At 35.5% G+C, this 25,965-nt stretch overlaps 1 protein-coding gene across 2 annotated transcripts in view; it reads left to right on the top strand.

Annotated features, from left to right (window-relative positions):
* USP32 (ubiquitin specific peptidase 32) overlaps nucleotides 1-25,965 on the top strand; it is a 230,091-nt gene that overhangs the window by 154,579 nt on the left and 49,547 nt on the right. For both annotated transcript variants that reach the window (XM_004434819.3, XM_014790920.2), the window contains exons 7-12: nucleotides 2,143-2,250; nucleotides 4,674-4,789; nucleotides 5,158-5,220; nucleotides 7,424-7,507; nucleotides 12,903-12,964; nucleotides 22,910-23,012. In XM_004434819.3, the coding sequence (XP_004434876.1) occupies nucleotides 2,143-2,250; nucleotides 4,674-4,789; nucleotides 5,158-5,220; nucleotides 7,424-7,507; nucleotides 12,903-12,964; nucleotides 22,910-23,012 (536 nt within the window). The remainder of the gene's footprint in view (nucleotides 1-2,142; nucleotides 2,251-4,673; nucleotides 4,790-5,157; nucleotides 5,221-7,423; nucleotides 7,508-12,902; nucleotides 12,965-22,909; nucleotides 23,013-25,965) is intronic.

Below are 25,965 nucleotides of genomic sequence, written 5' to 3'. Positions count from 1 at the left end.
TACAAATGTTCTTTGGTAAACACGCAGAGCCCATCTTTTATTTCTAACCAATACATTTTAACTCCAAAAGGCCATAATGTTATAGATTTGCGAGTTTCTTGCAAATAGCATAGTTTAGTGGAAAAAAACTAAAATGGGAATTAAGTTTGTAGTCTTGAGCTTCCTCTTCTACCTTGTAACCTTGCATAAATCAGTTTAGTTCTCTGCACCTGAATATCCTCATATATAAAATGAATTTGACCAAGTCAGTGGTTGTGAAACTGTATTCCAATGAGGTGCCTCAGCAGCTGGTGCAGGAATTAGGGTGGTGGCCACTGAATGGGCAGAGGTCCAGATTTCCACACATTATCCCACCTCTTCCTCAGCTCAAGTGCCTCTACTTTTTTCTTTTACATAAGAAGGTTCCACTGCTGTATCCTTCCCCTCCCAAAAAAGATTAAGAAACCACTGGACTATACCATCTTTGAGGTCCCCGCTAGCCCTAAACTTCTCATTGCTATGACTTTATTTTTAAATTAGGAATACAAAGAGTAATTGTGGGTAATATCACAAAAACCACATATACTTCGATTTTGCTTCTGGTTCTGACCTTTTGTTTTGTTTTGTTTTGTTTTTTAAAGCCTGGTGGTGAAACTTACCAGGCTCTACTTTATTTTATTTTAGTTATTTATTTTTTTGAGGAAGATTGGCCCTGAGCTAACATCTGTTGCCAATCTTCCTCTTTTTCTTTTTTCTCCCCAAAGCCCCAGTATATAGTTGTATATCCTAGTTGTAGGTCCTTCTAGTTCTATGTGGGACGCTGCCTCAGCATGGCTTGATGAGTGGTGAGTAGGTCCACGCACCCAGCATCCGAACCAGTGAATCCTGGGCCTCCGACGTGGAACGTGCAAACTTAACCGCTAAGCCACCAGGCCAGCCCCGTGGTACTGACCTTTTATAACTTTTCTTACTTTTGGCAAATCACTTAACCCCTTCTAATCTTTAGTTTTCTGCTCTTTAAACTGAGGGCACACTGGGCCGGCCTCGTGGCTTAGTGGTTAAGTGCGCACGCTACGCTACTGGCGGCCCAGGTTTGGATCCCGGGTGCGCACCGACGCACCGCTTGTCCGGCCATGCTGAGGCCGTGTCCCACATACAGCAACTAGAAGGGTGTGCAACTATGACATACAACTATCTACTGGGGCTTTGGGGAGAAAAAGGGGAAAAAAAAAAAGGAGGATTGGCAATAGATGTTAGCTCAGGGCTGGTCTTCCTCAGCAAAAAGAGGAGGATTGGCATGGATGTTAGCTCAGGGCAGATCTTCCTCACAAAAAAAATAAAAAATAAAATAAACTGAGGGCACAGAATTGGATTCTTGAAATACACTGTATTCTTCAGATTCCTAGGATACTTCAGAAGTACTTGTTAGGGGAGCCAGAGCAAACAGGGCTCTGGGCTTCCACCTACTTGAACAGTGCAGTTGTGTTTTTACCTTTTTAGAATTTGAGATTGATAAATCATTTCATTTGAAAACAAAATTATTCCATTTCTATTTTTTATAAAAATTTAGAGAACCACAGGATTAAATTTTCAAATTCCCTTTTATTTCTGAAATTTAAAATATTCATTTATAAAATATTAAGTAGTACAAAGAAGACTCTGCAGTACAGAATTTCATTCTGTTGTAATATAGTGTGTTATTTTTCTTTGCTTCATGAAAGAGCTTTATGGGAGTTTATTAATAACACCACGGTTTATCTTTTTGAGTATACAGTTCAACTTTTCTCCTTTTTCCTTTTTCTTCTCAACCTAAGTAAGGATAATTGTAATTTCTGACCTTTTTTCCCCTGGTTTTCAATTTTTTAAAATGATTTTTATTTTTTACATACTATAGTCATTTTAGAGTTGATATAAGAGACACATGGGCAAACATAACGAAATACTAAATGACAGTAATGTATTTTCTGCTAGGATCTTAAGTTTCAGTTGTAATTATACCAGGAGAAAAAGAAATACTTCTTGAGACAGTGGCAACTACTAATCTTTTTTTTTTTAATTTGGCCAGTTTATGGGAAAGAGTCATGCCTCCTTTCATAAACACATAATTATTAACATTAAGAAGTTTGTTGGCTTTGACTTGCGGTGCCTTTTTCCATTTTACAGGTTTGTTTAATGCTTTTGATGAAAATCGTGACAATCACATAGATTTTAAGGAGATATCCTGTGGGTTATCAGCCTGTTGCAGGGGACCCCTGGCTGAAAGACAAAAATGTAAGTGTGTTAAACATTGTCACAAAATTTGCAAACTATACAGAGAAAAAATTAGCATTCACTCATGTAAAATCATCTGTGGAGTAAGGCCTGAATTTTCATCACTTTGTCAGGTTGGCAAATAGTAGTCTCATGTTGAAGTTTTACTGAGGTCAGTCTAAAGAGTCAATCATCCATTCTTTTTTACTCTAGAATAGTTTGGGATCTTTGTTATTAATAATGGGGTTTATTTTCCTGATGAATTTTCAGTTCATGATAAATGAATTATAATCAGCCATGATGTATTTGAAAATGTTACCATTTAGAAAATATTTTCTGGTGGTCTCTATAGGTAACTTTGTGTCTTGCATAATTTGAAGTACAACTCATTTTCTGTCAATTATATACATTAATTTTTTATTAGCAAAATTAAATTTATGATCAAAACAATTTTATTAAATACTGAAATGGTCTTTTTAACCTAGCTAAAGTGTGATTATAGCATAATTTATAAGCATAAGTATATTGCATTATTAGATCCTGACCATATTTGAGAAAAATACAGCAGTTTACATTTAATTGGAACCTAATTCTAACATATTTACTAGGGTCATTTGTCACCATGTTACATGGTGACAAAAAATATTTACTAGGGTCATTATCTTTCTGTCTTTCTAAACTGCAACTTCACAGATGTTGCCTATTTTGTGTGTGCTATTTGATATTTTGATCTGCTTTAGTAATGTTGTACTATGATGTACTCAATTGATTAAATAGTATAATTTTTATGGGGGTGTATGAAATAGGTAATTATTTAATCTTAAAAATTCAGATTTATTTTTTCTTCCCTGATGCTTCACCATTACTCCAACCTGGCTTTATGATAGATTATTTGTTCCCATTAAATTTTAATATTAGGGGCTGGCCTGTTGGCGTGGTGGTTAAGTGCACGCACTTCACTGCGGCCGCCTGGGGTTCCGATCCCAGGCGCTCACTGACGCACTGCTTGTCAAGCCATGCTGTGGCGGCGTCCCACATAAAGTGGAGGAAGATGGACATGGATGTTAGCCCAGGGCCAGTCTTCCTCAGCAAGAAGAGGAGGATTGGCGACAGATGTTAGCTCCGGGCTAATCTTCCTCACACACACACCAAAAAGTTTAATATTAAATAAGGAGGCTGAAATCTTTGTTTCTCAATTGAGGTTAATTATTGCCTTAAAAATTTTTTTTAGTTCCTTTTTTGCTGATAGACTAATGGAAGTTAACAAACTAGAGTGACTCAGTTGGAGTTCATTAGCAAAGTGCTGATATTTTTACTTCTTAGCATGTTGTATATAAACTTCATTGAAGAGTTGAAATTGTTCTTTGGCAAAAAATTGAGTGTGCATTAATTACATTGGAGAGGCAAAATGGAAGCAGACTCTTTATATCATCTTGTTATTGATTCTTTTTTTTTTTTGTTGCCGAGAAAGATTCACCCTGAGCTAACATCTGTTGCCAATCTTCCTCTTTTTTTTTGGCTTGAGGAAGATTAGCCCTGAGCTAACCTCTGTTGCCAAGCTTCCTCTTTTTTTTTTTTTTGCTTGAGGAAGATTAGCCCTGAGCTAACATCTGTGCCAATCTTCCTCTATTTTCTGTGTCGATTGCCGCCACAGCATGGTGACGAGTGGTGTATGTCCACACCTGGGATCCAAACTCACGAACCTGGGCCACCGAAGCGGAATGTGCTGGACTTTAACCACTACACCATGGGGCTGGCCCCCTTGTTATTGATTCTTAATGTAGTTGGAATATTTTCAGTGTTAAGAGAATCAGCTCTGCTGATTTAATATATATTTAATATATAACAAATAATATTTAAATATTAGAAATTAATTTAAGGGCTTGAATTACCTCCTCAAAACCTATGAGGTATTGTAATATTTATTGTTTAGTAACTTGGCCCTTTTCTTTTGGTTTACAAAGAATTTAAGTCTAGATTTGGGTGAAGGATAGGGCTTTCCAACCTAGGTAATGATTTAAATAATTTTATTTATTTATTTTTTTCCCCCAAAGCCCCAGTAGACAGTTGTATGTCATAGTTGCACATCCTTCTAGTTGCTGTATGTGGGACGCGGCCTCAGCATGGCCGGAGAAGCGGTGTGTCGGTGAGCGCCCGGGATCCGAACCCGGGCCGCCAGCAGCAGAGCGCTGCGCACTTAACCACTAAGCCACGGGGCCGGCCCTAGGTAATGATTTAGAGAGAGAGATTTGTGAAGTGTGTGCAGGAAGTCCTACAAGTTCAGAGGATTTTAATGACATATATAGTCTGCTCCAGATGAGAACTTAATCAAGAATATACTTGCTTAAGAAACTACGTAATTTTTCTAGGGCAGCTTCTAGTAAAATGTAGTGTACTCTAGAATATAAAAGTAATTTCCTTCCATAAGAGTTTCTTTTCTTTAGTTTGCTTCAAGGTGTTTGATGTTGACCGTGATGGAGTTCTCTCCAGGACTGAACTGAGAGACATGGTGGTTGCGCTTCTAGAGGTCTGGAAGGACAACCGCATGGATGATATCCCCGTAAGTTCTGATTGTGCACATCTTGTTGCATGTTGAACTTCCAACAGGAAAATAAAGTGGAGAATTTTAAAAAATAGAAAAGGATCTATTATTATTCCTAGTTGCTATATAATGCTGCTCAAAATATTCATAGCTAAAGGTGCAAAATTGAGACGAGAATTTGCCTTAGAAAATTTAATAAACTGAACTTACTGTATAAAGTAAGAATGAAACTATGGGAAAATTGTGTTAATTTTTTAAAGCAAGTAGAAGAACCTGTATATGGTAATTAAAAAAATACTTGACCAAAACATAGTATACTTCAGCCACTGAATGATAAAATGATATTTACTTGTTTCTAATTATTCCTTTGGATTTCTGTTTTAAAGGAATTACATACGGATCTATCTGATATTGTAGAAGGCATATTGAATGCACATGACACCACAAAGGTGAGTCTAGCTAGAACTAATTTATCCTTTTCTAAAAATACCATGTACTCTGAATTGGGGTATGTAGCTGATATACATATTTGAATCTCTTCTGCATCATCTCCACCAGGTGCCTGTTTGGACCTGTGGTTACAATACTTTCAAATTGTCTCTAGAGATAGCCGATTCCATCTTTAAACAACTCCATTAAGTATTATAATATAAAAACATTTATTATATTTTATAAGCTAGGCATTTTATAAAAACTAAGTAGACACAAACATTATCATCTATAGTTTATGATCTTTTTCTCCCATTTTAGTAAGTTATGTTAAAGCTACCCTCATATTAAGCAAAAGAAGCCACACCAAAAAGAATACATATGTATGATTCTATTACATGAAGTTCAAGAACAGAGGCAAAACTAAGAAATGGTGATAGGCATTAGAATAATGATTTCAGGGATGAGTGGATTAACTGGGAAGGACCATAAGCATTTCTTGGATGACGGAAATGATTTTTTATCCCAATCTGGGTGAAGCATATACATATTCCTTAAAAAAAATTTTTTTTAGTAGTGTTGGTAAGGGCCTCTCTTGAGTTCTTTCATAGCAGCCAGAATAAGTATGTAATAACAGGAATTAGCATGTACTTTACAAAGAACATAAATTCTTGAATTTTTTAGTTTGACAACATTTATTGGTAAGGATGTTATAATAGGTTTATTCCTGTAGTTTACATTACTGTGATGTCCATGTGTCCCTGTAAAATTGAAAATAATCCACATGTGAAGCGTATTTGGGTTCATTTGAGCCTTTCCATGCAAACATTTACATGTACCAAGTAACAGATTGGTAGGATATAGACCACAGTGGTATTATAGAGGTTTAGAAAAAATAAGTAACATCAGTTTTTTCCTTTCTTCAATCACAATTCCAAAATGAATCATCATAATCTTATTAAATGTTGCTCAGTAGAAACAAATAATAGAAATGAGTTTTACAGGACTTGAGCTTTGTTTGGCAATTTAGGCAGTCTTCTCCTTTCATTCACCTCTCTCTGCAGAATACTGAGGGATCCACTTCTATTTGGTATGTATAAGAACAGAAACCTCGAAAAGTTTCTGTTAGAAAATGCCTTATGTAGAGATACAATTTCTAACACCTTTTTTCTGGGTGTTTGATAAATATATCGTTATTATTGCTGTCTGTTTTTATATAAGATGGAGTTTCTACTTCTAGCTCTGCTGTGAACATTAAAAAAACACATAATGGGACCAGCTGGGTTGGCATAGTGGTTAAGTTCACATTAAGTTCACTTCAGCGGCCTGGGGTTCACGGGTTTGGATCCCAGGCGCAGACCTACACACTGCTCATCAAGCCATCCTGTGGTGGTGTCCCACATATAAAATAGAGAAAGAAGTTTCAGGAAAGCCAATAATTATAATTAAATACTAAATTATCATTAAATACTAAATAAGTAACTTATTCATGATTAAATAAATTATCATTAAATACTAAAAGCTAAAGACATTATTATACATCTAGGATTGTCAGGTAATTTGTTGAACACATGAAGTAAGAAGCATTTGATTATATTTTTGCCTGATAAGGAAAAAATATATATTGCCTTCTATATGTATATGTTATTTTTGCTACACTTTGACACCACGAAAATGTTACTTTACTCAACTTATAAAAGTTATGTTAAATTGTATTTTAGGGAAATGTAATGTAGGTATTCATTTTTTATATATATTAAGTTCCTTTAAATATCTAAGAAGTCTGATAATATTGCCAGATGTTTCGATGAAGATCTTAGGGAATTGTTAGGGTGAAAGGGAGTAATCCAGAGAGTCTACTTTTTGCTTTCAGAATTAGTAAATACTCCATTTTCACTACCCAAGGTCTTTTGTGATTTTCCATAGGTAACCCTTGAAGCAGAAGATATTGTGAGTTATTTCCCAAGTCTTATTGGAGGAAGAAGATTGTTGATGATAAATTGTCCTCATTATCATTGACTGCTTCAACAGAGTTTTGTCACTTTTAAACTTATCCTAACTGGTCTACTTTTTCAGATGAACACATAGCATCTGCTTTAAATTATTGGTTTACTTTCAGACAAATGACCAATATAAGTTTAGTAAGCCAGATTTTATTCAAATGCTATGAAACATGAGAACATCCCTAACATGAGATCTTTTTCAATATTGTTTCTCTTTCAGATGGGCCATCTTACTCTAGAAGACTATCAGATCTGGAGTGTGAAAAATGTTCTTGCCAATGAATTTTTGAATCTACTTTTCCAGGTATGTTTAAGGTAAATGACAGGTACAGAGGGTAGTAGTACCAGTAATTCTACGTTTTTTTCATTATGTAGTAGTTAATTGCAACTAGGCTACAAAACCATATATTATAAAAAGAACTATGTTATCCTGTACACCACTTGAAAAATGGTAAGATAAAGCATGAGTGCCTACTGAAGCTTCTGAAAATCAGGATGTGGGGGATAAGAAAGCCAAATATAGCTGATTATGTTTATTTCTCTTATCATAATTCATGATAGAACAGCATGTAGACACATAGAGAATAATTTAAATTACAATAGCCATCATAATTTGCTATTTTTCTTCACTGTTGTCTTTTTTAAAGGCCCTTCTTAACAAGTGAGGCAGTGTGAACAGAGAGATGGATCATAAGTAGGCAGCTGTAAGTTTTTTAAAGTATACAATGTCTCCAGATAGGAGATTATCTTAGCTGCAAGGCTGTTTCTTTTTGTGTGTGTGTGAGGAAGATCGGCCCTGAGCTAACATCTGCCAATCCTCCCCTTTTTGCTGAGGAAGACTGGCCCTGGGCTAACATCCATGCCTATCTTCCTCTACTTTGTATGGGATGCCGCCACAGCATGGCTTGCCAAGCAGTGTGTCGGTGTGTGCCCAGGATCCGAACCGGTGAACCCCAGGCCGCCGCAGCGGAGCACGTGCACTTAACTGCTTGCGCCACTGGGCCGGCCCCTGCAAGGCTGTTTCTTAATTTTGTTTTATTCTTTAAAAAGCCCTAGAAAGATTGAGGGAGAAGGAGGGAAAAAAGCTGCCAGGAGTGAACATTAAGCCATAGAGGTTGCCAGATTCTATTTTCCTAGTTAAAGTAGTTCCCTTGCTCCAATTTTTAAAAATAATTTACAGTTTCCCATTTTTCATTGTTCTTCATAAATATTTAAGTCAATTTAATAGTCTTAATACTGTTGTTTTATAGTAAGTCCTAATATCTGGTGATCTAAGTCCAAATTTTAGATTTTAGATTCTCCTTATTTTAGATTCTCTTCATTTTCCTTTCCTTGTAAAAGCACCCCTGTGAAGGTCAGAAAGGTTTGATATCTTTATATCTATCATGGTCTTCCATTGTAAATAAAGAATAACTTATTTGTGACACAACTGTGTTGGAATAAATGGAAATTGGTCTCTTCCTGACGGCTAATGACTAATTATTGTATATTTAAAACATACAATCTGATAGACCTGTAATATCCATTTAAATCAATCAATTGCTCCACTGTCAGGTATAATTTTCAGCAGAGATTTAAGTTAATGGCTTTATAAAATATAAATATGTACAAAAATAATATAAATCGCTACTGTAAACAGAAATGACTTGCTTGATAATATGAAAATTGAACTATTTTTATCTTATTTAAAATAATATCCTCAACTACTTTATCTCATAATTAATTGTATAAACATTTTGATCACTTAAGTTTGTACCTGAGTCACCTTGTAGCTCTCACATAGTACAGCATTTTGATTCTTTTGTATTGCCTTTCCTATATTCTTATCAGGGACTTGCAGTGGCACTATTTTTCTGTGACTCTAATTCATAAACAAGCTTATGCTTGAGATTTGCTTTTGTGTTTTCCAACATTATATTATGAAAAGATGAAAGAATTTTTCACTGAATACCCATCTATTCGTCAGCTAAATTTTAACATTACATTTTACTATACTCACTTTATCCCATATTCAGATATGCTTTTAAAACTGTATTTTCACTTAATATATGAGTAAGCAGACTGTTGTGCTAAGTTTTCTATCTGTGTCTTAAAATTGGTAGAGTTAGCTGGTAAGTTGAGTGATAAAAGCTTGAGTTATCCTCTTATTTTATTTGCCAAGATTCCCATTCTTGGCTGAGTGTTTTGGGTATTTAAGTGTAACATATGTCAGTATCAGTAGAATTAGAAAACCACCACTGTGGTAATATCTTTATTTTCAATTCTTTTTTATAAACTCAGTGCCCAATATTTTGCAGAGAAAGCGTGCTAAACATAATCAAAATCTTCTGTCCTATACCTTTGTCAAAAAGTATCAAATGTTAAAAAGTGTGGTAGACAGAATAATGCCCCCCGCACCCCCCCAAGCAATATCCATGCCCTAATCCCTGGAACCTGTGAATATGTTGTCTTCCATGGCAAAAGAGACTTTGCAGGTATATCAGGTTAAGGACTCTGAGACGGGGAGATTAGCCTGGATTATGAAGCGGGCCCAGTCTTGCCCAGCTGTGGTCAGAAAGAGAGAGAGATGACGTTGGAAGAAGGGTTAGAGAGATACAAAGTTGCTAGCTTTGAAGATCGAGGAAGGGGCCATGAGCAAAGGGATATGGCTGAACTCTACAAGCTGGAAAAGGCAAGGAAACGTATTCTTCCCTTAACTTCTAGAAGGAATACCGCCTTGCTGATGTTTTGATTTTTAGCCTAGGGAGACTCATGTCTGACTTTTGACCTACAGAACTGTAAAATAATAAATTTGTGTTCTTTTAAGCTGCTGAGTTTGTGGTAATTTGTTACAGCAGTAATAAAAAAACCAATACAGAGGGAGATAATCCATATTTATGGATTGAAGGGCTCAATATTTTAAAGACATCAATTTCCCTTAAATTGGTTGATAGATTTGGTGCATTCACAATCAAAATCCCAAAAAGTTTATTATTGTCATTGTGGACCTTGAGAAGCTGATCCAAATACATACTGAAGTGCAAAGGGCCAAGAATAGCCAAGATAATATTAAAGAACAATGTTAGAGGACTTAGATTACCAGATATTAGGACTTCCTCTAAAACAACAGTATTAAGACAATGTGATATCTGCATAAAATTAGACAAATAGGCCAATGGAACAGTATTGAGAGTCCTTAAACAGACCTACATATATGTGATCACTTGATTTATAACAAAGAAGACATTGCATTGCAGATGGGAAGGAATGGTCTTTTTTTTTGTTAATTATTTTATTGAGGTCATATTGGCTTACAACACTGTGTAAATTTCAGATGTCCATCACTATATTTCAGTTTCTGTATAGACTGCATCTTGTTCACCACCAACAGTCCAATTTTTATCTGTCACCAAACATATGTGCCCCTTTACCCCTTTTGCCCTCCTCCGATCCCTGTTCTCCTGCTAACCACTAATCTGTTCTACGTGTTTGTTTATCTTCCAGGAGTAGTCTTTTCAGTAAATGGTACTGGGTCAGTTGGTATTCATATGGGAAAAAAAATGCATCATTATTCCTACCTCATACCATAATGAAAATAATTCCAAGTAGATTATAAATCTAATAAATGTGAAAGGTAAAAAAAATAAAGCATCTAGAAAATAATATAGGAGAGTATTTTAATGACTTTGAGGTGGCAAAGAGTTCTTAAACAAGACACAGCACTAACAATACAGGAAAAGTTTTTAAGTTGGAATTCAGTAAAATTAAGAATTCTTTTTATCAAGAGATACCATTAAGAAAGTGAAAAGATAAGCCACACAGTGGGAGAGAATGTTTGCGATACCTATATCCAACAAAAGACTTATATCTAGGGCATACAAAGAACAAAAGTCAATGAGGAAAAGGCAGAATCTCAATACAAAAATGTGCAAAAAAACTTAAACAGGTGCTTCACAAAAGAGAATATCCAAATAGCTAATAAATATTATGAAAAGGGGCTAACCTCTTTAGTCATCATGAAAATACATATTAAAACCACACTTGGAATACCATTAGACATCCACCAGAATGGTTAGTTTTTAAGTGATATGAAGTATTGGTGAGGATAACAAGCAGCTGGAACTTGTACACATTGCCAGTGGGAATATAAATTGTTATGAATACTTTGAAAATTGTTTGGCAGTATTTATGAAAGTTGAACATATGTATACCCTATGACCCAGCAAGTCTACTCATGTGTATACCCTACAGAGATTTGTATATCTGAGCACCGAAAGACATATGAGTAAAGTCTTATAATCACTATTTTTTATAGCCTCAAACAGAAAATGACCCAAATACCTATCAATAATAAATAATTTGCATACATACAATGGTATATTTTACAGCAATGAAAATAAATATACTAACGCTACACAAAACAACATGGATGAATCTTAGATAATGTTGAGTGGAGAATACTGAGCCAAAGAATTCAAAAGCAGACAAAAACCAATCCATGGTGATAGAATTTAGGATAGTGAATACATCAAAGGGGTGCACTGGTATTTGGGAAAGAAACCAAAGTAGAGCTTTGCGGGAGGTAGCAATGTTCTATTTCTTGACTGGGTGGAGGTTGTATAGGTGTGTTTACTTGGTGAAAAGTCATTGAACTGTGCCCTTAAGATTTGTTCACTTTTAAGCATGTATATTATATTTCCATTTTATTAAAAGTTTGAAGTTTGCTTACAAAAAACATATCAAAAGCCCAAGTATCCATCAATATGAGAATGGGTAAAACAAATGGTGGTATATTGGAGCAATGGAATACTACTCAGCAATAAGAAATGAACTGCTGATACATGGATGAATCTCAAAACTAATTTATATATTTCATTGTTATGTAAATGTTACCTCAAAAGGTAAACAAAACTGTAAACAGATATTCAACTCTAGTTCATGTTAGGTATGCTGATATACTTACAGAGAGCTGTACTAATGTCTGTAATTTACTTTGAAATGTATCCAAAAATTAAGATGGATTGATGGATGAATTGAAGGATAGATAGATTCAAGTATAATAAAATGTTAATATGAGAATGTAGGTAATGGGTATGACATGTTCAGTGTAAAATTCTTTCGATTTTTCTGTACTTTTGAAAATTTTCATGATAAAATGTTGAAAAAGAAATTACATCCTTTGTGATGATATTTAGAGAAAGCAAGTAAATTGGAGGAAATGAGCCTTAAAAAGCATATTTAGCATTAGTGGCAATGATTTTTTTCTTAGAGCTGTTCAAATTAAAATACTTTATCTTTCATCTTCTGTGTCCTCTTCATCTCCCTTTTACCTTCCTCCCCAAGTGCCATGATGTACTCTTCAGATTTCAAGAAAGAAAATAATATTCTCTATGTGACATATATTAAAACATGTAGTATTAATGAATACTCTGAAAAGTCGTTGGTTCTTTTCTTTCTTCCTTTATCTCTTTCTTTTTTTCCTATCTCACATAGAGATTTTGAAGTTGGCCTCCACTGAAATGGCTTGTTTTAAAAACAAACAGCTAAAGTTGAAAGTTCAGATTTGCTCAGGTGAAGCATTGATAATTCATCAGTTGAAAGCTATTGCTAATTCAAATTCCCATCTAGAAAGTGGCTCTCATGCAGAGAATGTGAAAAATTACTACATTCCAGTCATTGGCACCAGTCAATGAAATTTAATTTACCACTTTTTTCTCTAGGTATGTCACATAGTTCTGGGGTTAAGACCAGCTACTCCAGAAGAGGAAGGACAAATCATTAGGTAAGTTTGTAGTTTCAATCTGTGTATTTTTCACTATATAGTTGAAATTTCTAAAACCTGAAATAAATTGTTACTAAGCAGTAGCATGTCCCGTTTTAGTGTAATCATTATAATGACACCCTATTTCTCCAAAATAGTTATATATTGAAATATTTTTGTTAAAGTAACTTCCTAGCCAAGAGATTGGATTAATTTAGAAATCAAATTCTATTTAATATTAAAACTGCACTGAGTAATAAATTAAATTTTTTGAAATAAAAAAGACATAATATAAAAGGTAGCAATTTTGTTTCCAACAAAATAGTTGACATTTATTGTAGAAAGATTAGAAAGTAGAGCTAAGCAGAAAGAAGCAAAAAATGCCCATCATCTCTGTATTTACAGATAATTGCTGTTGACATTTTTTTTTCAGCTTTATTGAGGTATAATTGACCACTAAAATTGTAAGTTATTAAAGTATGCAATGTAATGATTTGATATATATGTACATTCTGAAAGGATTCCCCCCCATTGAGTTAATTAACACATCCATCACCCATGACCTTGCATATCTACCTTTTTTTTTGGTAAGACATTTAAGTTCTTATTCTCTTAGCAAATTTCAGTTATACAACACAGTGTTATCAACTATAGTCACCATGTTATGCATCAGATCTGCAGACCTTATTCATCTTACAAATGAAAGTATGTACCCTTTTACCAACCTCGCTCTTTGCCTGCAGCTGCCAGCCTGTGGCAACCACTTTTCTACTCTCTGTTTCTGAGTTCCATGTTTTTGTTTTTGTTTTGTTTTGTAAGGTTCCACATACGAGTGATACCATGCAGTATTTGTCTTTCTCTGGCTTATTTCACTTAGTGCATTGCCCTCCAGTTTCATCCAGGATGTTGTACATGACAGGATTTCTTTCTTTTTTAAGGCTGAATAATATTCCATTGTATATATACCACATTTTCTTTATCTATTCATCCGTTGTTGGACACTTAGGTTGTTTCCATACCTTGGCTATTGTGAATAATGCTGCAGTGAACATGGGAGTACAGCTATCTCTTCGAGCTGATTTTGTTTCTTTTGGCTATATACCCAGAAGTGGGATTGCTGGATTGTATGGTAGTTCTATTTTTAATTTCTTGAGAAACCTCCATACTGTTTTCTATAGTGGCTGTACCAGTTGACATTCCTACCAACAGTGTACAAGAGTTCCCTTTTCTCCACATCCTTGCTGGCATTTCTTATCTCTTATGTTTTTGATAATAGCCATCCTAACAGATGTGAGGTGATGTCTCATTGTGGTTTTGATTTCTGTTTCCCCGATGATTAGTGGTATTGAGCACCTTTTCAGGTACCTGTTGGCCATTTGTATATCTTCTTTGGAAAAATGTCTATTCAGGTCCTTTGTCCATTTTGTAATTGAATTATTTGCTTCTCGCTATTGAGTTACATGAGTTCCTTGTATATTTTGGATATTAACCCCTTATTGGATATCTGGTTTGCAAATATTTTCTCCTATTCCATAGATTGCCTTTTCATTTTGTTGATGGTTGCACTATTAACACTTTCAACATTCACATGCCCACATATGTGATTGTAAATTTTTTACAAAAATCGGAATATTCTGAAGCAGTTGTATTTTCTGCTTCCTTTTTCACTGCGAATCACTTAAAATGATACTTTTATATATCAATAAAAGCCAGTTATAATTTAAATTATTGGCTAGTAGGCCCTATTTATCCCCTATTTTTATCTGTATTTTTCTTTAATATAAGTATACTGGAACAATTTAGTAATAAAATCTGTACACCTTTGGTTGGGGATTTACCGAGACAAAATTACTTGAGGTGAAATATCTGGGTTAATACGCCTGCACATTTTTATAGATATATATATTTTTTTTTTTTTTAATTTTTTGTTTATTGCGGTAACGTTGGTTTATAACATTGTAAAAATTTCAGGTGTACATCATTGTACTTCTATTTCTGCATGGACTACATCATGTTCACCACCAAAATACTAATTACAACCCATCACCACACACATGTACCGAATTATCCCTTTCACCCTCCTCCCTCCCCCCTTCCCCTCTGGTAACCACCAATCCAATCTCTGTCCCTATGTGTTTGTTTATTGTTGTTATTATCTACTACTTAATGAAGGAAATCATACGGTATATAGATATATTTTTAATACCTTGAGTATCTTTCATTGCTTTAGGGTTACCATTATACTACATGTTTGTATAGAGAGTTTCAGAAAGAGGACTAAATCTCCACTGAACTTTGCTTTTAGAATAAACTCTTAATATATAGCTTGTCACTTGACTTTTTCTTAAAAATAGTGTGTATACAAATTTTTCAGTAGTTTCTTCTGGCTTTGGACTACTGGATAAAAGAGTTTACAGAAATAGAGTTGTTTGGAATACCTGAGTACAGAATTACATAGTCAACATTTAAACAAGCATTGACAATTGAGATTCAGATTAGTTGAAATGGCAAGTATATTTTCCAACTTTTTAAAATGGATTTTTAAAAAATTTATTCATTTATTTTATTGATGTTTTAATAGTTTTTAACATTGTGAAATTTTGGGTTGTACATTTTTATTTGTCCATCGCCATATATGTCTCCCTTCACCCCTTGTGCCCACCCCCCACCCCCATTGCCCCTGGTAACCACAATACAGTTTTCTCTGTCCATGTGTTGGTTTATGTTCCACATATGAGTGAGATCATACAGTGTTTGTCTTTCTCTTTCTGGCTTACTTCACTTAACATAATACCCTCCAGGCCCATCCATGTTGTTGCAAATGGGACCATTTTGTCTTTTTTTTTGGCTGAGTAGTATTCCATTGTATATATATATATACCACATTTTCTTGATCCAGTTGTCAGTCGAGGGACACTTAGGTTGCTTCCACTTCTTGGCTATAGTGAATAATGCTACAATGAACATAGGGGTGCATAAGCCTCTTTGGATTGTTGATTTCAGGTTCATTGGATAGATTCCCAGTGGCTGGATCATAGGGCATCTCTATTTTTAATTCTTTGAGGAATCTCCATACCGTTTTCCATAGAGGCTGCACCAGTTTGCATTCCCATCAGCTGTGTATGAGGGTTCCTGTTTCTCCACATCCTCTCCAACATTTGTTGTTTTTTGTCTTGGTGATTATAGCCATAAAATGGATTTTTTAAAATGGTTGTCTCTTAAATAAGGTTAAGCAAAATCAAAGTTAAGCAGAATCCATTTTGTAAAATGTTATTTTCATAAAACTCTAGTCTCATGTAGCCTTTTTAATCTTCATACTCAGAAGACTCATTCTTTCTTTTTTTTTTTTTTTTGATGAGGAAGATTGGCCCTGAGCTAACATCTGCCAATCCTCCTCTTTTTGCTGAGGAAGACTGGCCCTGGGCTAACATCCATGCCCATCTTCCTCCACTCTATATGGGACGCCGCCACAGCATGGCTTGACAAGCGGTATGTCGGTGCGCGCCCGGGATCCGAACCTGCGAACCCCGGGCCGCTGCAGCAGAGCTCGCGCACTTAACCGCTTGCGCCACTGGGCCGGCCCCTCAGAAGACTCATTCTTGTTCATAGTTTTCAGATGTTGACAATGTCTTGATTTTCTCTTAATTTTTAGCTAAATTTAAAATAAAATTTAAAAATACATTGACATGTACAAATGAGATATTACAAGGAAATACTGAAAGGCTTTATGTAGCTGCAGTACCTTTGTTCTTATAATATTGCGGTCTAATTTCATGTTATACTAATATCTTCTGAAGTCAATATGACTTAGAGATATTAAGAATGCTATGTGTAAACTATATATATATTTCTTGGCTTAATTGTTTTGTAAATGCTAATAGCATCCCTATTTAAAAAATGTTATGTTGATATAATCTTATGTTTTTATAGAACTTTGTTCTTTGTAAAATACTTCCATTTGCATTATTTCATCTAATCCTCAGAATAACAGCATGAAATTAGTGTCATCATCCCATTTTGTAAAAGAGGAAGCAGATTCACAAAAGTTGAGGAACTTACCTGAAATTACATAGAAGTGGCAAAATCAATTCTAAGACTATTTTTGTTAAAAACACAAATAATCTACTGCTTTCTGTATTCCTTATTTTTCAATAAATCTGAATTTCAAATCCTAGATTCCAAGTTGGTTCATTTCATTTGGGTTTTTTGAGTTTTGTTTTATTTTGCCTCCCTTTTCACTTCTAAAAATTCATTTGATTGTGATGATTTTTAAAGGATGAATCAGGTTGGTATACAGGCAGTGAGGTGAAAGAAATATTTGTCTCTAACTTAAAGAATCAGTACTTTGTGTGAAAATTGGTATCATGATTTCTACAATGACTGAGTGAAGATCTCAGCAAATCTTCTCCCCAAAAAGCAACTGGACAAAATATAAAACTGGACAAAATTGTCAACTAACCATTTCAGGACTCTGGAAACTGACCAAAGGTGTTCAACAAATTTTGAATTTTATTCAAGAAAAACTACTAAACCTTGGTGTGACTAATGGGACTCTATAGTAATTTTACCTGGGACAGTTCCCATTTCCTCCCATCTAGCAGTTCTGCATGATAGCTTTACCAGGGAAGGCCAGTGAGGGCTGACTTGATTTGGAGTAGAGCAGGGATGAAAGTCTACCCAAGAGGGGCTGGCCCCGTGGCTTAGTGATTAAGTGCACGTGCTCCGCTGCTGGCGGCCCGGGTTCAGATCCCGGGCGTGCACCGACGCACCACTTCTCCAGCCATGCTGAGGCCGCGTCCCACGTACAGCAACTAGAAGGATGTGCAGCTATGACATACAACTATCTACTGGGACTTTGGGGGGCAAAAATAAATAAATAAATAAAATTATTAAAAAAAAAAGAAAGTCTACCCAAGAGCATTGTAAAAAACAATAGAGATCATGGTGGCAAACAATCAGGGAACATCACTAGCTTGGGATTGAGATACTGGTAAAGGGAAGCAACAGACTGTCAGACCACTGAAAATTTTAACAAAGAGATCCAGCGTACAAGATGACCACAGTGAATATTAATAAACTTCCACATGTCCCAAATGATCTGGAAGGCTGCTTGTATACACAAGGCTACACGCAAGCTCAGAAGAAACTAAAGATGGCCTTAGCTATCTATTCATTTCTGATTAAATGTGAGGCCTCGCACATGCAGAAAGTAAAAGCCAAGGAATGTTTGTAACCTGCCTGAACTTTGCATGTGTTTCCCAAACTGTGAACAGATCCATCAGGAGAAAGGTGCAGGTGTTACTGGCTCAAGATGTTTAAGCACAACCTCTCACCAGTCATTTGCTGACCAGTAAGTTATGCTCTCCCCAAAGAAGCCAGACTTAAAGAAACAAGAAATAATTATAAAGAGAACTGAGCAGAAACTGAGCAGCCTCACACTGCAGGGGAGACAGACTCTACAGATTTAATCCAGGAAGTTACAAGGCAGAACACACAGGGTAAAAATCAGAATCCAAAGTTGCTGACGTATGTTATCAAATATGTCCAGTTTTCAACACCAAAAAAATTATGAGACATGCAACAAAATCGGCAAATGTGACCCCCATGTACAGAGAGGGAGAGACTAATTAATAGAATATCTCTGAGGTGGCCCCACATGTTGAACTTAGCACACAAAGACTTCAAAGCACTATTATGAATATTTTAAAAGAGCTAACAAAAAAAGCTTTGCTAAAAGAATTAAAGGAACGTCTTACGACAACAATACAAAATATCAATAAAGAGGTAAAAATTTTAAAAGAGAGACAAAGGGAAATTGTGGAGTTGAAAAGTGAAATAAAAGTAAGTGAAATAAAAATTCACTACAGGGACTCAGCAACAGATTTGAGCTAACAGAGGGATAACCAGCAGAATAGAATATACATCAGTAGAGATTTTCCAATGTGAAGAACAGAGAGAAAGAATAAATAAAAATGAACAAACCTTCAGAGACATGTGCAATACCAGAGACAAATATACCAACATATACGTAATGGAAGTCCCAAAGGAGAGGAGAGAGAGAGAAAGGAGCAGAGAAAATTTGACAAATTTTCAAAATATGTTGAGAATCATTAATTCAAGAAGCCCAATGAACTGCAAGTAGGTTAAACACAACGATCCACATCCAGACGTATCATGGTCAAACTGTTCAAAGCTATAGACAGAGAGAAGATCTTAAAAGCAGGAGGAGAAAAATAACTCCTCCTAGAAGGCAACCCCAGTATGATTAAAGGCTAATGTTTTTCTAGAAATGATGGAGGTCAGTAGACAGTGGCATGACATTCGAAGTGCTGAAAGGGGAAAAACTGTCAACCTAGAATTCTCTATCCAGCAGAACTACCCCTCGGAAATGAAGGTAAATTTAAAACATTCCCATGTAAACATTGAGAGAATTTGTTGCTAGTAAAAATGTCTTAAAATAAATACTAAAGGAATGTTTTCAGACTGAAAGGAAGTGACACTAGAAAGTAATTTGAATCCACACAAAGAAATATACAGTGCCAGTAAACATAATTTATAGTTAATAATAAAAGACAGTATAAATATGTTTTTTCTATTTCTTCTTTTTACTGACTTAAAATACAAACTCATAAGACAACAGTTTAAAAACTATGTTGTTCTTATAATGTAGAAATATGTAATATGTATGACAACAATAGTACAAAGGAGAGAGTAGGGGGTAAAGTTATATTTGAGGAAAGTTTCTATATTTTACTGGAATAAGTTAGTATTAATCTGAAGTAGAATATTGTAGCTCTAGAGCAACCACTAAGAAAATAATCCTAAAATATAGCTTCTTAAAAAAAATAATTAAAATGATATGCTAGAAAATATCTATTTAACACAAAACAAGGAAGGCCAAGAGGATAGAGGGAACAAATAAAAATGCATGAGATAGGGCCGGCCCCGTGGCTTAGTGGTTAAATGTGTGCGCTCCGCTACTGGTGGCCCAGGTTCCAATCCCAGGCGTGCACTGACGCACTGCTTCTCTGGCCATGCTGAGGCCGCGTCCCACATACGGCAACTAGAAGGATGTGCAACTGTGACATACAGCTATCTACTGGGGCTTTGGGGAAAAAAAGGAGGAGGATTGGCAGTAGGTGTTAGCTCAAAGCTTGTCTTCCTCAGCAAAAAAAAGAGGAGGATTAGCATGGATGTTAGCTCAGGGCTGATCTTCCTCACACACACAAAAAAAATGCATGAGATAAATAGAAAACAAGTTACAAAATGGTAGACGTAAGTCCATATCGATAATTACCTTCAATACAAATGGTGGGGCCGGCCCCGTGGCTTAGCGGTTAAGTGCTTGCGCTCTGCTGCTGGCGGCCCGGGTTCGGATCCCGGGCGCGCACCGACACGCCACTTCTCTGGCTATGCTTAGGCCGCGTCCCACATACAGCAACTAGAAGGATGTGCAGCTGTGACATACAACTATCTACTGGGGCTTTGGGGGGAAAAAAATAAAATCTTTAAAAAAAAAAAAAAAAAAAAAACAAATGGATTAAACCGTCTAATCAAAAACTAAAAATAGATAGGATTCTTTTTTTAAATCCAACTACTTGAGATTCAAAGACACCAATAGATGGAAAGTAAAGGATGGAAAAGATATAACCATGCAAATAGTAACCATAAGAGGGTTGGAATGGCTGCACTTACATTAGGAAAAAATGGCTTTTAGGCAAAAAAATGTTGCTACAGACCGAGAGACATATTATAATGATACAAGTTTCAATTCATCAGGAAGGTATAACAATTGTAAATATATATGCATCCAGTAACAACTCCACTCAACAGCAGAGTGCATATTCAAGTGCACATGGAATATTGTCTAGGACAGACCATATGCTAGACCATGGGTTATCCTACTGTGGCCCTTTGACTAACTTTGGCCTACTACCTAGTTTTATACAGCCTGCAAACTAAAAATGACTTTTTTACAATTTTAAAAGGTTGAAAAACATCAAAAGGGGATTAATATTTTGTGACACCTTACAATTATATGAAATTCAACTTTCAATGTGCATGAAGTTTTACTGGAACACAACTATGCTCATTCAAGAAAACCTTTGGGGAGTGGAAATTTCTTAACCTAATAAAAGTTTCTTGAAAAACCTACAGCTGACGCTATACCTAATAGTGGAACACTGAAGGCATTTCCCATAAGCTCAAGAGAAAGGCAAGGATGCTGGCTCTGAGCACATCTATCAACATTCTATTAGAGGTTCTAGCCAGTGAAATCAGGCAAGATTAAGTAAGTAAATAAAATGCATCCCGATTATAAAAGAAGTAAAACTGTCTCTGATTACAGCTAACATGATCTTATATATTGAAAACCTTAAAGAATCCACAGAAAATTGATTAGAATTAATAATTAGCTCAGCAAGGTTGCAACGTACAAGATCAATATATTAAAAAAAACAATTGAATTGCTGTTTATTAGCACTGAACAAGTAATAATTTAAAAAATGGAAAATAAATTTTGTGAGGATGTGGAGAAATTGGAACCTTCATACATTGTTAGTAGAAATATAAAATGGTGTAGGTGCTATAGGAAACAGTTTGGTAGTTCCTCAAGATGGAATTACCACATAACCCAGCAATTTCACTTCTATACCCAAAAGAATTGAAAACAAGGACTCAAATACTTGTACACAAATGTTCATAGCAGCACTATTCACAATAGCCAAAAGGTGGAAACAGCCCAAGTATCCATCAGTGAGTGAATGGATAAATAAAGTGTGGTATATACATACCATGGAATATTATTCAGCCGTAAAAAGGAATGATGTACTGATACATGCTACAACATGGATGAACCTCACAAATGAAAGAAGCCAGACACAAAAGATCACATATTGTATAAGTCTATTTAAATGAAATGTCCAGAATAGGTAAATCCATAGGTACAGAAAGCAGATTGGTGATTGTCAAGGGCTGGGGTGAGGGAGTAGTAGGGAATAACTGCTTAATATATTACTGCTTAGTTGGGATGTATGAAAATGTTTTGGAGAAATTCACATAACAAAACGATTTTAAAGCATACAATTCAGTGGCACTTAGTACATTCAGAATGTGCAGTCGCCACCTTATCTTATGTGAATTTTTCCTCAATAAAAATAGTGTTTTAAAAATCACAATGTGATACCACTTCACACCCACTTGAAAATTTTATGATAGAAAAGACAGACAGTAACAAGTGCTGACGAAAATGTGGAGAAACTAGAACTTTCATACATTACTGATGGGAATGTTAATGGTGCAACCACTTTGGAAAATAGTTTTCCAGTTTCAAATGATCAGATGTTAGATGGGTAAACAAAATGTGGTATATACGTACCTATGGAATACTATTATTGAGTAATAAAAAAGTACAAACTAATGATATCTGCAACAACATAGATGAACCTCAGAAACATTATACTAAGTAAAAGAGGCCAGATGTAAAAGAACATGTGTTATACCATTCTATTTATACAAAATGTTCAAAAAAGAGAAATTTATAAGAGAGAAAATAGACTAGTAGTTTCTTAGGCTGAGAGTGGTAAGACAGATTGATTAAAAATGGGCACAAGGTGTCTTTTGGGGGTAATTTAAGTGTTCTAAAATTGGATTGCAATGATGATTACACACATTTGTAAATTTACCAAAATCATTTGACTTGTACACTTTAATTCAGGTAAATTTTATGTTGTGTAAATTATTCCTCAATAAAGCTGTTTTTAAAACATCAGTATGAGGCTTGATAATGGGGGTGTGACTCCTGAAATTGGCTTATCAATGTTTCACTAATTGAAATTGTGACAGTCTCCCAAGTATTTCTATTTGTTTCATATTTTTCCTTTTGAAAATTTCTAATGATAATTTGTGGGTGTGTGGTCATCTGTTTCACACACCATTTGATGTACTGTATTTCTTTTCTCTGTACAGAGGATGGTTAGAACGAGAGAGCAGGTATGGTCTGCAGCCAGGACACAATTGGTTTATCATCTCCATGCAGTGGTGGCAGCAGTGGAAAGAATATGTCAAATATGTGAGTAAGATTCCTGTTTATCTACATTTTTCATAGTGTTTTCAACTCCATCAGACTTTGTGTGACTACTGGCCAGTAATAAAATGCTCTAACCTAGATAAAGATTTGAGGGGAAAGAAATGAATACTTTATGATACTTGCTGTGGACCAGGCTCTGTGCTTACACTTCCACATAAATTTCCTCCCTTGCAAAAACTCTGTGAAGAAGATAATACTGGGCACGGGGGTGCATGTATATGCACTTTACATGTCTCATTTAATCCTCACACTATCCCTGTGAGGAAGATGGTATTATGCCCATTTTACCTGTGAGGAACCTGAGGCTGATATTAAAGGTAATCTGAATATCTTGCTCAGGTTGGAAGTTCTGGGATCATAGCTAAGGACTGACTTTAAAGCCAGTGAATGTTGTGTCAGCCACATCATTTACATTATCCTTCATTTGTTCACCTTTTCCATCAAAAAGTTGAAGACTCTTGGGTAAGAAGTGCTGATTTTCTATTCAAGAAAGTTAATTTCAGAACTAACATTAGAACTCAATTTTTAAATGATAATCTGCCATTGTTCCAAATAAAAAGTTAAAAAAGAAATTCTCATTAGTGAATATTCTGTAGTCTTATTTAAAGCATAGAAAGAATTTTTTTCAGAATTAGAAAAGTAAAAAGAGTAATGCCAGGAATCAAATTTCTTCATTCTTGGAGAGCCAGTTGATATATAGACTCATTGTCAGTTGTCTAAAGATCACTAACCAAAATTTTAATAATTTGATTCATATTTTTCCTATATGTCCTTTTCTGTCATTGTTTATTTATCAGAATATTGGTAGACTGTTTACGTTATCTACCTTGTTATTCTGCATGGTTCTTTTTCTCTTTTGCAGAGTTTAGTAGTGTGTTGTCACATGTAAAATATGTAAATTGGAAAAGGTAGACTTTGGTGTCACTGAAGGAATAAAAGTAGGCAAATGACTTCAAAGACCTTGTAGGTAGATAATGATGATGATTGTAGGTAGCAAGTGAGAACGTTGGGATAAAGCATCACAGTCTTTTTTTTTTTTTTTTTTTTGGTAAGGAAGATTGGCCCTGAGATAACATGTATGCCAATCTTCCTCTATTTTGTATGTGGGATGCCACCACAGCGTGGCTTGATGAGCGGTGTGTAGGTCCGCGCCTAGGATCTGAACCCACAAACCCCAGGCCTCCGAAGCAGAGCACGCAAACTTAACCACTATGCTACTGGGCCAGCCCCATCACAGTCTGTTTTGAAATGCCTTTTGGTCTTTATACAGTCATGTGCTGTATAACAATGTTTCAGTCAATAACAAATCCCATATACAATGGTGGTCCCATAAGGTTATTACCATTTGGCCTAGGTGTGTAGTGGGCTCTACCATCTAGGTTTGTGTAAGTGCACTCTATGATGTTTGCACAATGACAAAATGACTATAATTTAAATACTATATATATGCTGATGACACAGATTTATATCTTTAGGCCAGACCTCTCTGAACTCTACTTGGATGCCCAGTTGGTATCTCAAACTTATTGAGTACAGTCATGTGTTGCTTAATGATGGGGATTTGTTCTGAGAAGTGCATCATTAGGCGATTGTTGTTGTGTAAATATCATAGAGTGTACTGAAGGGGAGCAAAATTTGCCACTCCAAAATGTATCTCTTTAACATGACGATTATTTTAGGCTACTTTTAAGAAACAAAAGACTCAAAAATTTTTATTACCTCCTGCTTAACTGCCTGAAAGAATTAAGATTACAAAAAACCTGTCTCAGGAAGCAAGCTATCACCTTAGCATAATGTGAATTAGGTAGTAGACAGGGAGGAACCTAGAAAAGCCTGTTTGTTGGGCTCCCCTCCATGGTCTTCTGTTTCTGTGTGTCCAAACACTTGTTTTCCAAACGTTTGCTCCTTTTCACCTACCTATGAATTGCCTTCCTTCCCTTTGAAGTCCCTAACTCTCCCCACCCCCAACAACTTCTTTTGTCTTTAGCTGAGGATGGTATTTAAGGTGAGAGCTTTAGCCATTTTGGCTGGTTACTTGGTTTTACTGGGTTTCTCCCATGTATACATGTTATTAACTTTTGTTTGTTTTTCTCCTGTTACTCTGTCTCATGTCAGTTTAATTCTTAGAGCAGCCAGAAGAACCTAGAATAGTGGAGAAAAATTTCTTTCTTCCCTACAGTACTTATACAAACCTAGAGGGTATAGCCTCCTACACACCTAGGCTATATGGTACTAATCTTAAGGGACCACCATCATATATGCAATCTGTTGTTGACTGAAATTCCATTTTGTGGCGCATAACTGTATACATATGTATAAAGCCTAAAAAGAAGTAGCATTATCACTGATAGAGAAGAAAGTGAATCCTGAACCTTATTTTGGAATGTCATAAACCGTTCATACAATTCAGAAGGAATCATAAAATTATCAAAATAGAATTATTTTATATTAAAGTGCCACATAGTCCTTTTAGGAATCATCAACTCAGAGAAAGTGAGAAAATTTCTCACCATGGGTGAAACTTTACCAATCCAGAGACCTATCTTCCTGAAAGCCGGGCTTCTGGGATAGTTTCTGATAGTTCCAGACCCAGAAATCAGTAAAAACAAAACAAGATTCCTTGGATATTTAGGGAAAAAGATCTCCCAGAGCAACTGCAAATTACACAGTCATAAAGAGCCAGTGACTACAATCTATAACCATTATTGGTTTGTTCAATGTTTGGAAGGAAAGTAATGATAAGATTAATTAATTGACTAAAAATGTTGACAATTTTACTGAAAGCCAAGAAGGGTGGAAGCAATGACAAGGAAAATAGGGCAGAGAAGGAGGAAAAAGAGAGAACCTGAGTAGTGACAGTTTCAGGCAGTGCCATACACTGAGAGCAACAGATTCCTAGAATAGAAAAGAAAACCAAAGACAGTGAGAAGATAGA

Source organism: Ceratotherium simum, chromosome 16, assembly GCF_057802395.1.
Source record: "Ceratotherium simum simum isolate JZ-2026a chromosome 16, ASM5780239v1, whole genome shotgun sequence".
NCBI classification, from domain to species: domain Eukaryota; kingdom Metazoa; phylum Chordata; class Mammalia; order Perissodactyla; family Rhinocerotidae; genus Ceratotherium; species Ceratotherium simum.
The sequence above is the reverse complement of the archived record's forward strand: the minus strand, read 5'-3'. Positions and strand labels throughout refer to the sequence as shown.